The sequence below is a fragment of the Pygoscelis adeliae genome, unplaced genomic scaffold (genome assembly GCF_000699105.1).
Source record: "Pygoscelis adeliae isolate BGI_AS28 unplaced genomic scaffold, ASM69910v1 Scaffold108, whole genome shotgun sequence".
Classification (NCBI taxonomy): Eukaryota; Metazoa; Chordata; class Aves; order Sphenisciformes; family Spheniscidae; genus Pygoscelis; species Pygoscelis adeliae.
This window is the reverse complement of record NW_008825498.1, coordinates 7565978-7584368: the sequence shown is the minus strand read 5'-3', so window position 1 is coordinate 7584368 and position 18391 is coordinate 7565978. Positions and strand designations below refer to the sequence as shown.

At 39.3% G+C, this 18391-nt stretch overlaps 1 protein-coding gene across 1 annotated transcript in view; it reads right to left on the bottom strand.

The window, feature by feature from the left end:
• Window positions 1–18391, bottom strand: part of ZNF521 (zinc finger protein 521) — a 229419-nt gene that overhangs the window by 109101 nt on the left and 101927 nt on the right. The window contains exon 6 of the mRNA XM_009331439.1: window positions 10314–10398. Coding sequence (XP_009329714.1) covers window positions 10314–10398 — 85 coding nt within the window. The remainder of the gene's footprint in view (window positions 1–10313; window positions 10399–18391) is intronic.

Sequence of the window (18391 nt, the reverse complement as noted above, 5' to 3'; positions counted from 1 at the left end):
CACCAATTAATGAATGGGTTTCAAATTCATTTTCTATTATAGAACACCTCTGAGTATCTAAGCTTTTTCTAATAAAATGAGTTGGAATAACAGGATAGGAATAAGAAACACTCCAGTTTGAGGCTGGTTTGAATTAATTCCCTATGGCTTGTTGTTAGTTCATTGAAAACAATAATCCTGGTATGAGTGACTTTCTTTATAAGGTTGAGAAAATAACCATATATTATAGCACTTATAGGCTCTATTTGCAGGTGCAAATGGTCATACAGAGGCTAAATTCAGAACAGAGCTAGTTCACTGGAGAACTGCTATAGCACTATCTATATTTCTTAAGAGCAAATAGAGGTCTATAGACAAGCAGCATAAGACCTGCATCAACTCCAGATGGATGTTGCCAATTAATGATTTTCAGTGTGAAGACAGGTATACAGGTATGTCAACTTCTGTAAAAAAAAATTTCAAACGCCTCCTCTCTCCACCCTGGCCCAAAATGTCATCCACACCGGTCCATTCTGGCGACCTGGGCTTTTGGAGGGTGGAAGAAGAATGGTGGGAGGTCAAATACTCAGAGATTATGAAATCCGGTTAAGAAGCCTGGTGGGTTGGGCAGGTGCGTTGGGGAGGAGAGTGACGGAGGGTGATGTTAAGCTCAGAAGCCCCAGCTTTGGATAACTTTGCTGATTTTGCATTAAGCAGGCACCTTTAACCAGCGTTACTAACTAGCTTGACATGGTTGTACTTTTCTCAACTGAGAGGCTAACCAGCTGCACCCAGTTAATCTCTAAATAATGTAAGTTTTTGTTAACTGGGCATATTTGAATTCAAAAAAGAAATGCAAGAAACAGAAGCAGTCTCAAGTTTTCACTTTTTTTTTTTTTTTTTTTTTTTTAAATATAATATCCTTACATGTCCAGGATAATTTGTAAATGGATACTTTAGCATTTTTATTATTTGAAATGGGTGCCCACTACCACCCCAGAAAAAAACCACAAGAGATCCTCATTGTTACTAATGAAGAAAATTATAACAGACATGGTTGAAGTACTATTATTCCCCTTTCTCTCTTCTTGCTGTCCTCAGTGTTATTTACATTGATGTGAATTGCAAGTAAACCAATATTATCCATCTCTGTATTTTTTCCTTAATTTGTTGACTTTAATTTTAGTAAGTCTTAAATAAGCGCTTACTGGAGATGAAGTAAGATATGCAAGCAAGTAGTCCTTTTATCAACAATTTTGCCACAGAAATACACAAACATTTCAATGGCTCTTCATTAGCAAACAAATCAACAAGTGATATTTTAATGCATGACTTTATTCCATCTCTGTGGGGACCGTAGTTGAGAGTGTGATGTACAGTACAGAGAAAGGAATCATCAGCCACAATGTCCCAGGGCTCTATCCATTGAGGACTTCTCAGCCTCTGCTTAAAGAGTGCATTTAATTGACTGATAGACAGTAGCTTCTTTGTTCACAGAAGACAGCGAAGTAATGGCAGCTTGAAAATCGTACCATCTACAGGATCTCCTGAGACTAGTAACAGGGGGATATGTGTCAGGAATAAATAAATAATCTAATTATTAAGCCACTTCCTGTCAAGTTAACTCCAATTTGTTGGCTTTTGAAGGCAACAAAACGAGGCATTTTTCCTCATTATGCTTCTCTTTTTATACCACTGGTAATCACAGGCGGATTAAAGGGTGCCTGATTGGTTTTTTTGTCAAGGAACTGAGAAGCAGCCAACAGTACAGAAAAACAGAGTTGGGGTTAGAAGAAATTTCATGCTTGTCTCCTTTCCAGCTCCCTAACAGCCCACACTGCTGCCCCATACAGTGCTGCCAGCTGTACAGCAAATGTGTACCCCTCCAACGGCGGCCTACCAGGCCACAGGCTCCATCCTGAGAGCTGTGAGATACCTTGCAATCTTGGCAGGTAGCTACTGCTGTCATAGGCATAATTCTAAAGGTGACCTACGAAACCCCGTCAGCTCACCAAATGCAACAATATGAGCAGCTGAAGTTCGACACCCACTCTCCATATTGGCTTCTTTTGTTTAGCTTCCTGCGCTTACATCGCAGGGAGAAACCTCAGGACGTACTCCGTCGAAGAATCGGAGGCTTCTCTGCTAAGAACACGGACGATTTAGAAAAGCGATGGTGAGGCTACCCTCTGTGCTGGCAGCTAAACACAGCCCAAAGCAATGTGCTAAGGCTACTGATAAAGCCTGCAATACAAATGGTCAGCAACAAAGAACAAAAGGGAAGGCTGACACCATGCCATTAATGCAGCCTGTGGTGCCTAAGTATTAACATGCACGGTATATCACTGCAGCGGCTCGGAGGAGAATCTTACGGCAGGTAGAGGGAAAGGAACAACTTTTGTACTGCCTGGCATTACCTTTCGGTAGCATCCCCTTCATCAAGTGCTATTCGTACCACAGGCATTTCTGCAGGAAAAATCTAAAGCTTACATGTGCGTTGCTTCATTTCTTTACAAAATGAACGCCAGCCTGAATGGTGGACATTTTTCAAATGCTTCTTTTAGTAGTATTATCATTACTATTATTACTACTATTAATATTATTTAATAATAAGACATTTTCATTCTATTTTATTAGAATTTTTTGAGTCCAAGGTGTCCCCCCCCCAAAAAAAAATAGGGGTTCATACATGTTTGCACACTGTGTCCTGACTTAACCATTTGTGATTTTAAAAGCCAGTGTGGTCTTTCCTAAAATCTGTCTCAAAAAGCAAGCAACCGTTCCTGCTTCCAGCCCCTGAAACGAAGCGCCAGCTCCAAGCAGAGCAGCTCGGTGGGCAAAGGCGGGCGCCCGGGGGTGGGGGGGTGGTGGGGTGCCTGCAGCCCGAATAGGTGACACACAGAACCTGAAGCCCAGTGAACGGTGCCACTCTAGCATGTTTACAGCTGCCTTTGCTGTTTCCGAATACATCTTGAATTTTTTGTTAAATTGCACAGATAATTAAAGCCTCTTCATATTTACTGTCTGCTTCACTGGTACCATGAATTCTGTTTTCAGTTACTGTCTGCAAATTCCCTCTCTGCACAATTTCATACTAAGCAATAACACTTCATTTTACATAAGTTTTATCTGATGTCCCCATACAGAGCTGCCAGCTGTACAGCAAATGTGCAGCTCTCAAACTGAGGCCTACTAGGCCACAGGCTCCATCCTGAGATCTGTAAGGCACCTTGCTGTCATTGGCAAGCATTCCCTGCTATCGCTGCTACCATCGCTCCACACTACACACAACTTAAAATCATCTGATTATTAGAATTTGTGGTCCACACTCCATTTTATCCTTTATTTAATCTATCCCCAGATCACACATTTGTTTAAATGTTTTGGCTGGTTTACAAATCATGCAGCCATCTGCACAGTAGGTGTGACACCATTTTTTAGACAAAAGTTACATTACAAAACAACAAAGATAAAGTCATTTGAAATGCTTTGGTGTTTGTTATTCTGCCTGGTTTGCTTGGACCAACTCTAAGAAATAAATAGAATTATCTGTGTAAATCGATGAACATCTATGAAAAACAACACCCAGCAGAACACAGAGCTTGCTCCATTACCTACGTTAATATCATGACAGCTGAGGAGAGATGACCTGGCCCACTTCTCATCTCTCCTGTACAGATGGCTATTAAAGAGAAAGTATCCCTTTTGTATGGTCCATGCAGAAACCCTTTATGGGCTTTTCAAATAAGCCAGCATTGCCCACAGGAGAGTAGCTTCCTGTTAGTATTAAACAGCCCAGATTTCATCTATTTTGTAACCCAGCTCCTCACAAAATAAACTACGTTTTCTCAGATTTAACACCAAATGCTGCTTTTCCTGGGTATTTCAATTACATCTCCTCATTTTGCAGACAAGGTAACCAAGTTGCCTCTAACTTTTGGACAACTTCTCGCCAGCTCTGCCTGTAAATAGGAGATTCCCAGGCATCGAAATGGTTTTCTGATGCTAAGAGGGTATGATCCGTCTCTTCACTATAAATTGACAATTTCAATTTCTTACTACTCAGGAATCAGTGAAGGATGACCAACAAACGGAAGTCTCCATCTCTTTCCTCCTCTAACGTGTAGATGTGTATCTTTGGATTCTTTTTCTCCCAATCTCGGGTGAGAGGGACTTCACGTCAGTTTTACTCTACAGTGATTAAACTGACATTCTGAAGATGTGTTACTTGAGGTCAACATGGTGCAACAAGTATTAGTTGCCCAGCACAGCTTTCTGCGTATGTGAAAGGAAAATCATGGGCTTTAATGACCTTAGGCATTAGACAAATAACAGAATGTGTGAATGCCACATGCCATTACAACCAGACTGAAATTTTCTTGGGCTCCAGAAAGCTGATTGAGGTATTTCCTTTGTCTCGACATCAGTGATGTTGTCTACACGTACCATAATGTACCCTGCACAAATGTGAGGCAAATAAGATGATTTATTTTTATAGGTTTATTATGCATGCAGTTAATACATGCATAATGCAAACATGCATATCCACACAACACACAAGCATATATACATATTATATACTTATATCACTGTCACCGAAAAAATCAAAAACCGTGAGTTGCACTAAAATGTGTCTTTACGTCTTCTAACGGTTACATACTACTTGTTATTGTAAAACACAGCTGTAAAATTTCTTGGCAGAGAAATTAAAATCATAGATCCCACCTTCTATATATTCTTCTTTTTAAACTACAATTGTTCCAGCATAGATTTGTTTACTTGGGGCTTAATGAAGTATTTGCTGGTGTAAACTAGAATTCTTCATGTCAACTGCAGGGTTGCTTCATCCTGTTTTCCCATTTGCTTCCTAACTTCAGTGCTCGGCATCTTTTTTTCTTTCCCTTCATTTCCTCCTCCTGCTCACACCTGCTACCTTGCGCAATGCTACACAACGTCCTCCCCTCAAAAACAAGCACCCCCCCCTCACCACAACAGACTTTACAAAACGTGTTTTATACATGATACTGAAAAGGTTAAAAAAGGAAAAGTCTGTTTACTTATCAGAAACGACCTATAATGAAATTGTCAAAAGTAGGGTTGCAAAAAGGTACTGAATCCTGACCACCACACCCTTCCCCCTTGCTCCCCGACTTTTCAGAGGGGTAGTGGCTCTTGCTATGACACTGGGGCTTGCTTTCTCCATCGACAAAAGTAGCAGCAAACTACAAAGATTGTGGCTGTTTCCCCCTTTTATCATTCTCTTTGTCAGCCTGATCAGTCCTCAATGGTAAATGTGCTGCTCTGTTGTGCACAGCCAGCGGCTCGCAATTTGCTCACTATGTTTCATGAGACAGTTGTTTGTGGCTGTTTGGAACACATTTACCTCTTTGGGGATTTATGCGCTAGTTGCAATGCCAACCTCCATAGTGATAGAGATTTCTTTCTAACTAAAATAGATAATTAGAAGCTGGTAATTATTGGTCAAGAATTATCAGAGTGAAAAAAATTAAGCTCTTCATAAATAGTTCTTGGCAATGTCATCTCTTTACATTATCTCATGCCTAACAGCACTTTACTCAGAGCACTTACAAATTTACACTACTGCTGTTGAGCCTCATAATTTTATGTGGAGTAATTCCTTTTCTGAGTTAAACACGTCCGAACTCCCCCAGTTCTGATCCACTCTGTATGTGCATGTGTGCAAAATCCTAGGCAAATGTTATGGCAACTGTCTATTTACACTGAACTGCATCGGATACTACAGATGTAAAGGGATCAGTGGAAGAAAAAACAATGTTTAGCTTGTCTGCTTAAAATAACAGGGAAAATAATAGGAGGAGCAGTGGAGTGCAGCAAATAGAACACAAACAATGGCAGACTCTCTTCCTACCCTCCCAGGTCAAATGCCAACTGTAAACTATGTGAGCAAAACAAAGGGATGCCAGAAAGCCTCCCTCTTCTCCACAGACACCATACACCCAGAAATAGAATTTTCTCAAAGCAAGCTGCTAAAAATGCTACATATTCCACTTGGAGGGAAAAGTAAAAGAAAGAAGGCTGCTGAAGCATTACCATGTTTGCCAGCACTTTCTAAACCCATATGAAATGCGCCTGGATTTACGTTTCCTCCTTTCCCACTCAAAAGCTGAGAAATTGTTTTGCCAACAGATTTCAATACACACACCGACAAACATGTTTTCACTTGGCAATCATCCTCGTGATTATCCAAACAAAAGTACATGCTTACATCTAGGTCCAAAATAATACCTAAACAGAGGGTCTATTTAAAAAAGCCCACAGTTTGCCTCGCTTTCTGTCTGCTGGCAACCCCTAGCCTAAGCTTGAATCAGTGTGTAGCTTAAGCAAACACGGGTGTTGCTTGACGAAGCACGGTGTCTAGAAATGTGCGGACAGATCTGGCAGTCAGAACTCTTGAACTTTCACTCACTTAACGCAAGCAAGGAATTCCACTTCTTCGCCTCTTTGTCCTCATCTATTCAATGGAAAAGGCTTATTGCCCTGTCCCATCACAAAGATGTTGGGAAGACTCAATTAAAGGCTGCAGAACAGTTTTAAAATGGGAAGTTCGAGAAGTAATGAACATGTAGTTACTGAGGAGAGCCATCCCTATGACATCTTTTTAATATATAACTTGTGTAATAATGAATGTAAATTGTATAGTTGTCAAACATACTTAAGGTTACACTTCACTGGGTCATCTGCAGATTTTATTTTCCATTAGGTGGCATAATCCCTCTTGTTGAATTAATTGAAACGTATAATAAAATCTGTAAAAACACTATATACCCGCCTAACAAAGAAGAGTAAGAGGCTTTTCAAATAGCCTCTAATCCCTCTTCCCCTGCTAAATGTCTAGTTGAGATTATATTTGATTAGACAAAAACATACACATACACACAACCTAAAAATACCTACCCTCAGTGGAGCTATTTTAGCCAACAAAGTAATTCCGGTTGCCTTATTTAAAAGTCTAAGTTTCACACTGGGGTTTTATAAACATATCTTTGCCTCAGTGACCTTCCATAATGCAACTTCTCTCTGTGGATGTTAGCAACATGAACTCAGTTTACATCCCAGGATCATGTTGAAGGAGCATAATAATTAGATGGGACACCATCATCTTTTCTAGGCTCCCAAACTGCTAAAAAGATGGTGAGTAGCAACTCTTCCCCTCAGCTGGCTGAGCATGTATCTCTATCAGTGGTCCCAACCCATTTCTGAGTGAAGTCTGGCAGATGACTTTCCACCTTTGTGTTTGTCTCATGTCCCAGCTGCCGCCCCTTTTCTCTTTTCCCTGAATTATGATTATGGAGTCCTTCAGGTAAGAAGACACTACAACCATCAATAACCGCAACACAGATAATGCTAGCATTTTACTATGAGAGGAAATAACAGTTCCTGAGACTGCGTGATGATGTCAGTAAAAGCATTTATTGCCCCTACATTTGATCTAGGGATTATCACACTGTTTGACTTTTAACGCCTGCCTTCCCAGATTACCTTCTCTCTCGCATTTAAATTCCTTCTTTTTTCCCTCTCTCTCTTCCTGAAGCTTTCTCAGTTTCCCTTCCCCAGAGGAGCAAAGACACTACATCTTGTTCTGCCAATCTCCTACTGGGAAAGCAGGGCAGGAAGACACATTGTATCACATACATGTAAAAAAGGGAGGGACCAAGGTGTTGAGGAAACCAGTTTTTTTTTGTTTGGTAAATGTGCTGTGTCAACAAGTCAATATTCACTTAAGTGTTTCATCTAATATATTTTGCAATCTACATATTGATATGCAGGCAGACATCTATGGGTATATATCTGGGTTATTTATTATATATATTCACACAAATGTGTTTGTGTGCATGTTTTCTGTATTATATATGAATAGTATAAGCCTACCTACAGACGCACATAAACTAAGGCCAATTTTAAATAGCTTGATGTCACCCCATGAACCTTTCTCTCTAGACAGAATATGGTCTTGGAAAAAGGCCTGTGAACAATGATATAAATTAAAGGGGAGGGGGGAGAGTGAAATTAGAAAGATAGCTAAGGAAAAATCCAATTAGTGATGAGAAGGCTAACAGAATTGGAGATCAGAAATTATTTTTCTCCGTGCTTCGATTCCGAGGTCACATTCAAAACTCTCCGGAACGTTGATATTCCTTTCACTCCACCCCAACACAAAATCCCCTTGCATTTGCTTAAACGAGGCTACATCTTTAGGAGCTGCAGTGTTAAGTCTGGCAGTGCAGATAAGAATCTTCCACCGAACACAGGTTACCACAAGCATGACCGGCAGATCTCCCTGCATGTTTTGCAAGCTCCTTCTTTATTTCACTGCGAAGGTTTTATATTAAGCACGTTTAAATCTGTGTCACTATGGTTATGTCATGAAGCAATATCATGCATGATTAGATACAACACAGACAAAACAATTAAATATTTTTTAAAAGATTCTCTTTCTCATTCAACCTCAACCAGCTGTTAGAAATAAAACATGGCAGTTAATAGCTCAGTTTAAGAAAATCTCAGTCTTTTCACATCTGCAGGCTGAAGCTAGCTAACTGGATTTGTCCTGCTTTACTGACTCTCTCCTCCTCTCTCTCCTCCCATTCTGACCCTTTACTAAAACTCATCCAGAAAATACGAGGAAAAAAAAGAAAATCTGAGCATTTCATGAAAGAAGTGGGCTCCTATTCTGAAACTGTGAGGCACTTGGGAAGTGGGTGGCAAGCCCGCTCTGCCATTCCAGCATCATCCCTTACCCACAGTGTCCGTATTCCCTGTCACATTTCAGTGTCACTATATGCTACAATTAAGAACATGTCAAACACTGGATTCAAAGAAAACAGCAGAAATGGTGAGTTCTGTTGTTGGTAATAACCTACTTTTAAATTCCACGTTACTGACCCAGATTGAATACTGTGAAGCAGTTCAAATTATCTCCTCCCCAAAGACACAAAATATCAAAACTAAAGCTTAATCCAACAGGCAAATCGCTGTGCTCCTTTACAAAACCAGCTTGTCATTTGCGTTTATTCATTTTTATGAAAAGTATATAAAATGTTCATGCTCTAAATGTATTAAAGCTTATTAATAAAGTACCCAGAAAAATGGGCTATTAAGTTTTGGCAGGTAACTTTCTTTTACAGTGCAGCCAAATTACTGGTGCTCATGGAAGAAATCCGCATGTTACCTTTGAAGCAAAAAAAAAATGAGCATCAAACTAAGTATTTTTAAGTTATAAAATGAAAAAAACAACCAAATTCTCTTCTGTTGGATATGTAAGTACTGGCTTCTATGCTGTATCGTTTGGTCTGTGCTTTGCATGCTTTTCTATTATTATAGCAAGAAAAACAGCGTAAGGGAAGCAGGAGTATAAAATCAGTGGTATCCATCTCTGTCTTGAAATGTGAAATTTGGAAAAGAGGCTAAAAACAAAACGAGACAACCCTGGCAATGTTATCTTATTAGCGGGCAAATGATGTGCTTGATAAATTTAATTGGCTGATAGAACTCTTAGTGCTATTACTGAGTGGTTACCAAATTGAAAACATTATGGGTAATCCTAGGGGAATAAGCAAATAATAGGAAAATATGAATATCAAAGAAAAAGCAGCTTTTGTTTTATGCCAATTTACAACTGTAACAGCCTTGTAAACATCAAGCCAGGCTTGGATTCAGGAATCCTGAAAGACTTTTTTAAATGCCTGTACCTTAAAAAGCAGATTCCATTACTGAATACCACAATTCCTTATTTTTTCAAATAAATGATAGTACTTAATTGTATACAGATACGCTCAGGATTTTTTTCCAGACTGCTCAAACACAACAAACAATACTATTTTATGGCTATTTGAATTATTTATGTTTCCTAATGACAAAAACTCGCCAGTTTTGATTTTGGTACCAAGGTGCTTGAGAAGTACACAGTAGTGTCATTACCATAATAACTTCTGAAATTAAAACCTGTCTAAAACTCTATGGAAAGCTAACATCCAGTTCATTAACCATTCCTGTTAGTTTGTTTTCAATAATGCAAAAATGATTAGAAGTTTAATTTGCTAATCACCTGTGTTTTGACTGGCAGTGGATATATAATTCTCTGCAGAAGTCTAAACTAGCCCTTGCAGAAAATAAAATATGCTAATGCTTTATCAAGTCTAATAATATGAATAAAAAAATCAATCATGCCTAGGTTAATCATTGATGGATGCACAATTAATTTCTCCTTAACTCTGTTTAATTTTAGAGGCAATGATGATCACGAGTAAGAGAAATGGCTATCTGTCTTTCAGAAGTTTTAGTGCTTCACTTACCAATCATGTGGTTTGCAACATGAACTTGGATATCCCATTCATTGTAGAAAACCATCTGACATTTGATGCACTGGTAGGTCTTCTTCTAAAGAAACAAGGGTAGATAAAATTTACTGAAACATACAATTGGAACCATTTCATTATAACTCAAAATACTGAGTTCAAAGTGGTCATTTAAAGCTCTCCAGCAGTGTTTTCATTAAGGCTTAATTATTAATATTAAAAAATAACACTCTGCAGTTCTGCAGTACCTTTTATCTGAGTTTCCTGAAACTCTGTAGAGATTGGGTTTTTTTCAGCTTCCTAACTCCAGGGACAGTCCAGTATTGCTGAAACACCAGCTTTATATTCATGGAAGGCAAAATGCAATGAGAATATGTGGGATGCGATCCAAACAACACTGAAATCAATGCGAATCCTTCATTTTATACCAATGGATTAGGCCCACTACAGAACTGGGGAGAAGCCAGGAATAGAACACAGAAATCAGAAATCTGCTTCTCCCTCATTCTCAACTGGGCTGCAGAATCTCCTCTGCACCGTAGATTTTAAATGGTCCATCAGGTTGCCATCTTTCAAGGAGGGAAAAATCCCTGCTAGTCTGGACAAATGGTTACTGTATCCAGGCAGTTGCTTCATTATCTATTGGCAAGCCTGTCCTAAAACTGGGAAGGCTGGCTAGAAACCAGCCCGAGAGCAATCCTTCTGGCCACATTAGATTGGGCCTGACTTACTTAAAAATCATGGTGTATACGGATCAAATTTCATTATAAACAAGGAAACGCGTTACTCTGGTCTCTTTGGTGCGTGGGAAAAGTTCTTCGTTTGTGTCTTGGTGTCTTGCAGAAGAGATCTGCTATTTCACTTTTCTACAAGGTATATCACTTGTCCAAGACATTTCAACATCCTAAGAATGTGATTTTCTTTTCTGTTACTATTTTTCTTGACCTGAATTGGCCAGAGATTTGACATTAGAAAGCATTCCTTTAGAAGTGAAAACTAAGAGTATATTCAAAAGTAAAATTTTGGTTTTTCATCATGAGACACAAAATCTGTAGTTATCCAGGCATCTAATGAGACAAGGCAGATTCATAAAATTATTCAACTGCATAATTGTAGTACCAAGGACTCAAGTCCTAAGGTAACAGTCCTGGAGAGCTCAATTGTTGTTTTGAAGATGCAATGAAGGCAAGGTAAGCCCTGAACTGCCACATCAAGGCAGTAACTCAAGAGACACCTATCTTTCTGTACAGCCACAGATACCTTGCCTACATCAGCAAAATGAAAAAAAAAAAGGAAAAACATGTATTTTTTAAAGAATGTAAAGTTACAAAAAGCTGGCACAGATGTAATAAAATGCAGATTTCGTATATATTTGTTGGTGAAGAAGTAGGGTTCACTGGATAATGTGCATCAAAAATCCAGCCTGTCTTGTATATATTTAACTTCTGAAGAGTGTTATGCAGCTGGTATTATTGATTACATTTTTAAAAAAGCGTTTTTTTTTCCTTGACTCTGAACGTTATTAAAGACTTGCTGGATTTGTTATCAGCATCTAAATTTAGATGCCCTGTCCCAGACAGATAAAGTGCCCATCCATTAAGTATCTTTCTACTTCAAGTCTGTAGGCAGGAATATAAAGACTTTTTCAACATATGTCATTTTGTCTTACCAAGTTAACTGAAAGATTAGTGACTAATCAAAGTCAACTCTGAAATTAAGTGCTCCTGTGGGCTCATCTTTACAAATGTCCCATTGCTCCTCATACAGAGAGGCCATTTTAATTTTCTTGATGACAATAACAAAATGTATTGCGTTGCTTCTCAGTGGAAACAATCATAAGCCTTTTTTGCTGTTTTTCATTTAAATCTTCAGTTTTCTGAAATGTAACCAAGTTAAATTCTTATGTAGACAAACAAAATCAATGGGCACCCAGAAAACAAATCTGCTTTGACTTAGTTTTACAGTTACGATTTGTAAAGCCTGCTGTTTTAAAAGATAGAGCACTTTTTCTCTTTTTCATTGTTGTGACAACACTAGTAACGTTGCTAGAAATTCAGATTCAGTCTAAGGATTTCCTATTATATGTTGGTAAATTTAACCTTCCTGCACTACATCTAGATCTATCAAAGACCTCTAAATAATGACAGTCACGATCAAAGATTTATTATGCTAAGCTCTTTACAAGATGCTTTTTGATGCTGACATATAGAACAACAATATTGCATAAATAACAATCAGTCTCCCTTTTTTTAAAACATTGTTTCCCTTTAGAACTAGTTAGAAAATATTTCTTACTCCCTGATGACTGGCACTATATATTGTTTATTAGCATACCCCTAGCATTATTCCTGATATGTGACTTTGTTCAAAAACAAAGAAACATAAACTTAATGGCTGGTCTTTTCTCTTGTTAGCACAGTAATGCAGAGTGCATGTCAAGAATTGTCGGCAAAATTATGACTGATGTACATAATGACAACACATACAAAGGTTGGGGTTTTTTTGAAGTCTAATGCCAAAAAATAAACTCATTTGACAACAACAAAAAAATAATAATTTACTAGCACTTGCTAGCCTCTTCAAAATGATCTGACATATTTGCAGAATCACACACAGACATTTTCTTTTTATCATGAAGGGAAGAATGTTTTTGTGACTGCTGCTTGATCAAACACTAGTTCTTTTTTGTTTCCAAACATATTCTAAAATGTTGACATCAACTTTTATTAGCTCAACACACACTCATCTCAAAGTGTCTAAACTTGTGCATGGTTAAGTTTTTATTTTAAAAGCAAACTCAGTAAATTCCATTTACTCTTAGATTTTCAAATGATCAAACCCAGTCATTTTCACACCACGTTGAACAAAAACCACATACTTATTTCCATATGTTCCGCATTCTAAGGAAGTCCTTTTTCACTGCAAGTTACATCTTAGTCTCACAAGCTTTGTCAAAACCACGGGACTTGTAACTGCTCACAGGAGCTCCTGGGTCCTGATGTGCTTCATGGCTGGTCCCAGTTCCCGTCTGGGGTGAGATCCAGGGGGAGACCCAGCCCCTCCTCACTCCGTGTTCCCACAAAGGGGCAACTTGGGGGAATAAGACAGAAATGAGCCCTGGGGTTTTGCAGCTCCATGTCCCTTGCCTGGGTAGCTGGGGAAGAAGCCTTGCAGCACTTGTGTAGCACAGCACAGAAGAAAAATTGGGTTGCGACTCAAGGCATTTGAATCTCTCGTGTTTCCAGCCCTTTGCGATACAAGATGGCTCCCCAGAGAAAGAAGCACGGGGCTGTGACAGCCATCCTTGCCTTGCCTTGCCTTGCTGCAGCTGTTTGCAGCGAGGAACCCTGGCTGAGCTCCCTGCCCCTCTGCCTGAGTCACCTGTGCCTACGGAGGACTCAGCAGGACCTAGCGGGCACCCAGGCCTTGCTGCTCCCGCTCACAGCCCCGGGCATATCAGCTCCACACAGTGATGAAGGGTGGACAGCTGGGGGCACTTACACCCTAACCTGCCACCACTGCCTTTGCCAGAGGACACCTGTCAGCCTTCTGCAAGAGACAGAAACATGACAACATTCTCATTCTCCCCTCCAAACACAAAAACAAGCCGACGCACATTTCTTGTTACAGACTAATTTCGTATCAGCAAAGGTGGGCTGCAGAAGACCCTTACCAGTGCATTTCCATATGGACTCAGGCAGGACCAGTATGGTATCTGGAGAAGCCGCACTGCACTCTAAACTGTGCCTTGTTGCAAAACTTCCAAAGATTAGTTCCAGAGGAGAGCGACACATATGTTATCAGATGGGATTAAGAAAGTGGTTTAACTTTTTCCTTTTATTTCTTATATTATTGTGGCCTCATCCTTTCACAAAATGCATTTCCATATGGACTCAGGCAGGACCAGTATGGTATCTGGAGAAGCCGCACTGCACTCTAAACTGTGCCTTGTTGCAAAACTTCCAAAGATTAGTTCCAGAGGAGAGCGACACATATGTTATCAGATGGGATTAAGAAAGTGGTTTAACTTTTTCCTTTTATTTCTTATATTATTGTGGCCTCATCCTTTCACAAAAACTCTTCAATAAACAAGCCCACAATCCTTCACTAACATCTTTTTCCCGTCAAGAACCTAAGTGCCAATTTGTTTCCTACATGCTGAGCGTAAATCTGAGGCCCAAGTCATTCCTGGGGCCATTAAAAATTGTCACAGAAAAGTAACTGCTTGGACTAGGTGTCTCACAAGAGCACTGGGCAATCTGGTTGCCTCTTGCATTCCTGTTCATTTGCATTCCTGTTTTCAGAACGAATTTAAAGTCTTCCGGCAAGCAAAGCTTCTCTGTGTTTGCAGTTAATGAGCTTTGGATTGGGCCTTCAATCCATGCAGAGCATATGCATGTGTCTCTCTAACCTTTTGAATAATTAATGTCACCTAGACCTTTAATAATTGTCCTGATCCTCACTTGCCACTTCGCAGTTTTCAGAATTTCCTTTCTATAAAGGTACCCAAAGTGTCCATGTCATGTCAAATGGGGCTTTGCTCCTTTTATAAATGGCCCCAGAATATGGTCTTTCAATTGGTACATCAGTTCTGTGTCCAGAACTTTATTGCTTTTATAAACAAATTAAAACAACAAATAAACACTCTACTTCAGGATTTACAGTTCTATTCAGAAGTGCTTCAGAAGTATGCAGACGATCCTTCTATGTAGCCTTCTGTGCCCTGTGACTGTCTGAGGTATCCATACATTCTTCTTTTTCTATTCCCTAGCCTCATTATATTACTTGAAAATGAACTGCATATGCTACTTATCTGCCCATGCTCCACCTCCTTGTCAAAGTCATTCAGAATTTTATCACCTGCCTATTTTGTTCTGACATTTCCCCAGTTTTGTACTATCAGGGAATTTCATCACCTTACTACTTATTCTTTCTTCCAGACTACTGATATGCTGCATAAATTCAAGAAAATTGGTGCAAATAATGATTCTTAAGGCTTTCCATTATTCACACCCCTCCAACCTAACCTGCTTCAATTCACAAGACTCCTATGCTCTCCATACCCAAGTTAGTGTTTCTTTTCTTTTTTAATCAAACAAAGTATCTCTCCCTATGCCATACTTATTCACCCAACAGATTAGTCTTTTGTGCTATACCGTTTCAAAAGCTTTGCTAAAATCGTGGTAAATCATGTTTATAGGCTTATCTGTCAGCACTTGTGGCTACTCTCTCAAAATACTCTTTATTGAAAATTTTAAGCATGATCCTCCCTTTGTGAATCTTTGCCCTCTATCCTTCATTAAATCCAAACTTTCTAGGTCTTCTTCTATCATGTCTTTGATTAGCCTTTCTCTTATGTTCCTCACTGTTTAAATCAAGCTCACAAACCAGTAATTTCATGCATAATCCTTACATCCCCTGCTAAATGTCTGTTTAGTAGCCTTTTCCCAGGCTGTTGATACCTCTTCTTAAAAGACTGTAAATTTATCTGCTTAATGTTTCCTTTTATCTTCAGCTCCTTTTTCTGAGAATTTTGGGAGAGATATTTTTCTGTGCTTGTAAGTCACTTTTTGTATACTATATTCCATTATATTACACCTAATCCATACTTCATTCTTCTCCAGGGGGAGGATATGCCACAAGCTCCACGACAAAGCACTTTTTCAACAGTATTGGTTTCTGTGATTACATATACCATTTCTAGATATCCTGTATCCCCCTTTTAACTGAATACTTGTTTCCTATATGAGAAGTAACCAAAAATATGTTTTATAGCTTCTAATGCACCGTGTCTACATTCCCTCTTTTGCGTACAGGCTTGCAGGCATCCCTAGTTTACTCCATATTCCTTTCAGACCTCTCTTGCACGCGCTACCAAAAATGGCTTTGACGTGTACCTGTTGACCTAACAATAACCTCCTGTTTACACCTAGGCACACTGTTTACCCATGCCACACCAGTAAAGGGGACTTTCAAGGCTTTTTCCATGCAGTTTCAGCACAGACCAAGGGCATGGATCAATGACACAGCTGAGACAACCTGCTGCTGCCAAAAGAGAGCAATGCCACACCTCCTACATCCTCTAATTCCCCTCTCCCAGACCAAGCATTCAATCACAGAGTCCCTCACATTAAATCCAGGGTGGAGCTAATTCAACTTGTTAAAACAACAGAAAGGTAACCCAACAAGAGAAAGTGAATAGCTTCCAACAAATCATATGCAAAACCAAGTTAAGACTTGCACACTAACTGCAGCAACTTGCAGTGCTCTACTCCTAATGCTGCCAGCTGATTTTTTACATCATTATTTTATTAAGCGTTTGCAGCGTGCTTGGCCCTGCATGAGGCACAAGAGCAACCACAGTCCCAGCTTATTTGTCCATTTAGCCATTTTTCATCACAGCTCAGATTATTTTTGACAGTACCTTAAATGAGGATTTTTTTTCTATCTTTCTGGATGCTTATTTTGTCAACCTTAAGCTCTAAAAAAACTAAGCATATGTTAGCCAGTTTCACTGCATAGTTAGCTATTTATCTTGCTTATAGGGCACTATCAACTTGCATTTTTTTTGAACTGACTAATTGCTAACTCTTCTCATTGCTCACACAACACCCTTTAATTAGTATTTCCTGATTGCTTTTAAAAACATGTTCATAATGATTTTATGAGGATTTTTCTGTTCTTCTGCTTTTGTTTAGCAGGGTCTTAAGTTTAATGGCGTCTGAGTGCACATGCCTAGAGACAGAATACAATCAATCCCATAAGGTAAACCAAATGAAAAATGGAGTAAAACATTACTTTTTCTAATTTCTTTCATTATGGTTACTTACTGCTTTAAAACACAAAATGCATTGAGGCAGAAAGACAAATGTTCATTCTAGCTGTCCTTCCTTCTCTACTCTGCTTGAAGTCTTGGTCTGCTGTTCTGTCTTTCACCTTTACATTCTGCATTCTGCATTTAATCACGTCTGTCTTCAATGTCTCTTAGTTACAAACCTTTCCTTCCCCTGGCTGATGAAGTGCATTAGGTTGCAATGTCTCACATCCCCACACAGAAAGAACTACATCTTGCAACATTTAAAAATGGCATCTCTTCCCTTCGAGCTCTCTAATACTTTAAATCTCTCTAGGTCTTTGAAACTCAGTACTGAAGTGAGGTACCTGTCGGAAAAGTGACTCTAAAACCTGGCAGCACATGGCTGTATATTTGTTTTCTCTCAATTTCTTCATGTCAGGTTTACATACTTTATGAGTACAAACAGCTTTAAGTACTGTGAATTTGATTTGGGATCTGAAAAACAAATACGCTTCTTTCTGTCTTTCTATCCTAGGGCCTGATCCTGGTTTGAGCCTCGGAGCACTGCAAGTGTATGTGCTGAGCAGTGCTCAGGAATCCGGGGCTGACTGTATCAGCAGCTGAATTCTCTGTCAGCATCCCCACCTCTTTCTGTCTCCTTACATGCACTTAAAATCAAAGGTGGCTGCCAACCTGAGACCCTCTGAAGCCAGAGAGCTGCTAACCCATCAAGAGGCATCTTAACATTCAGCATCTCAGTATCAGAGCGGCTGTGTGGCTATGGGCATTAAGGAGAAACTATGATCAAGACTATGCTGATAAACTTGCAGATGATGTGGCATCAAAGCATGGGCAGTAGGAACATGACTTGGCAGGTCTGAGATGCAAAAAGCTGATATTCTGAGTAAGCTGATGGACTTTTTTCTTTTTAAAGTTGCTTTTTTTCCTTTGTTTTGAAAAACACATACTGAGACAGACTGTCATTCAATAAAGCCACTACTTTCTTCACCAACAATCAGCAACAGATGTAGCCCAATAAAATTAATAGTTTGCAAGTACGCACAAGAGAATACTCTTTTGTCTCTTTTCTCCATCACAAATTTTGTAAATGCTCTCTGGATTTTAACAGAAAGGCAAAGTTGGGGGCTTTTTATATACCTTATTTTGTTTGACTTAAACACTAGAACCACTCTTCTCCCACACTATGAAAAATTAATGCTGATTAATTTCACTTTCCGAAGTGACTCAGGACTCTCCCCCTGCCTTCACTGTCCACGTT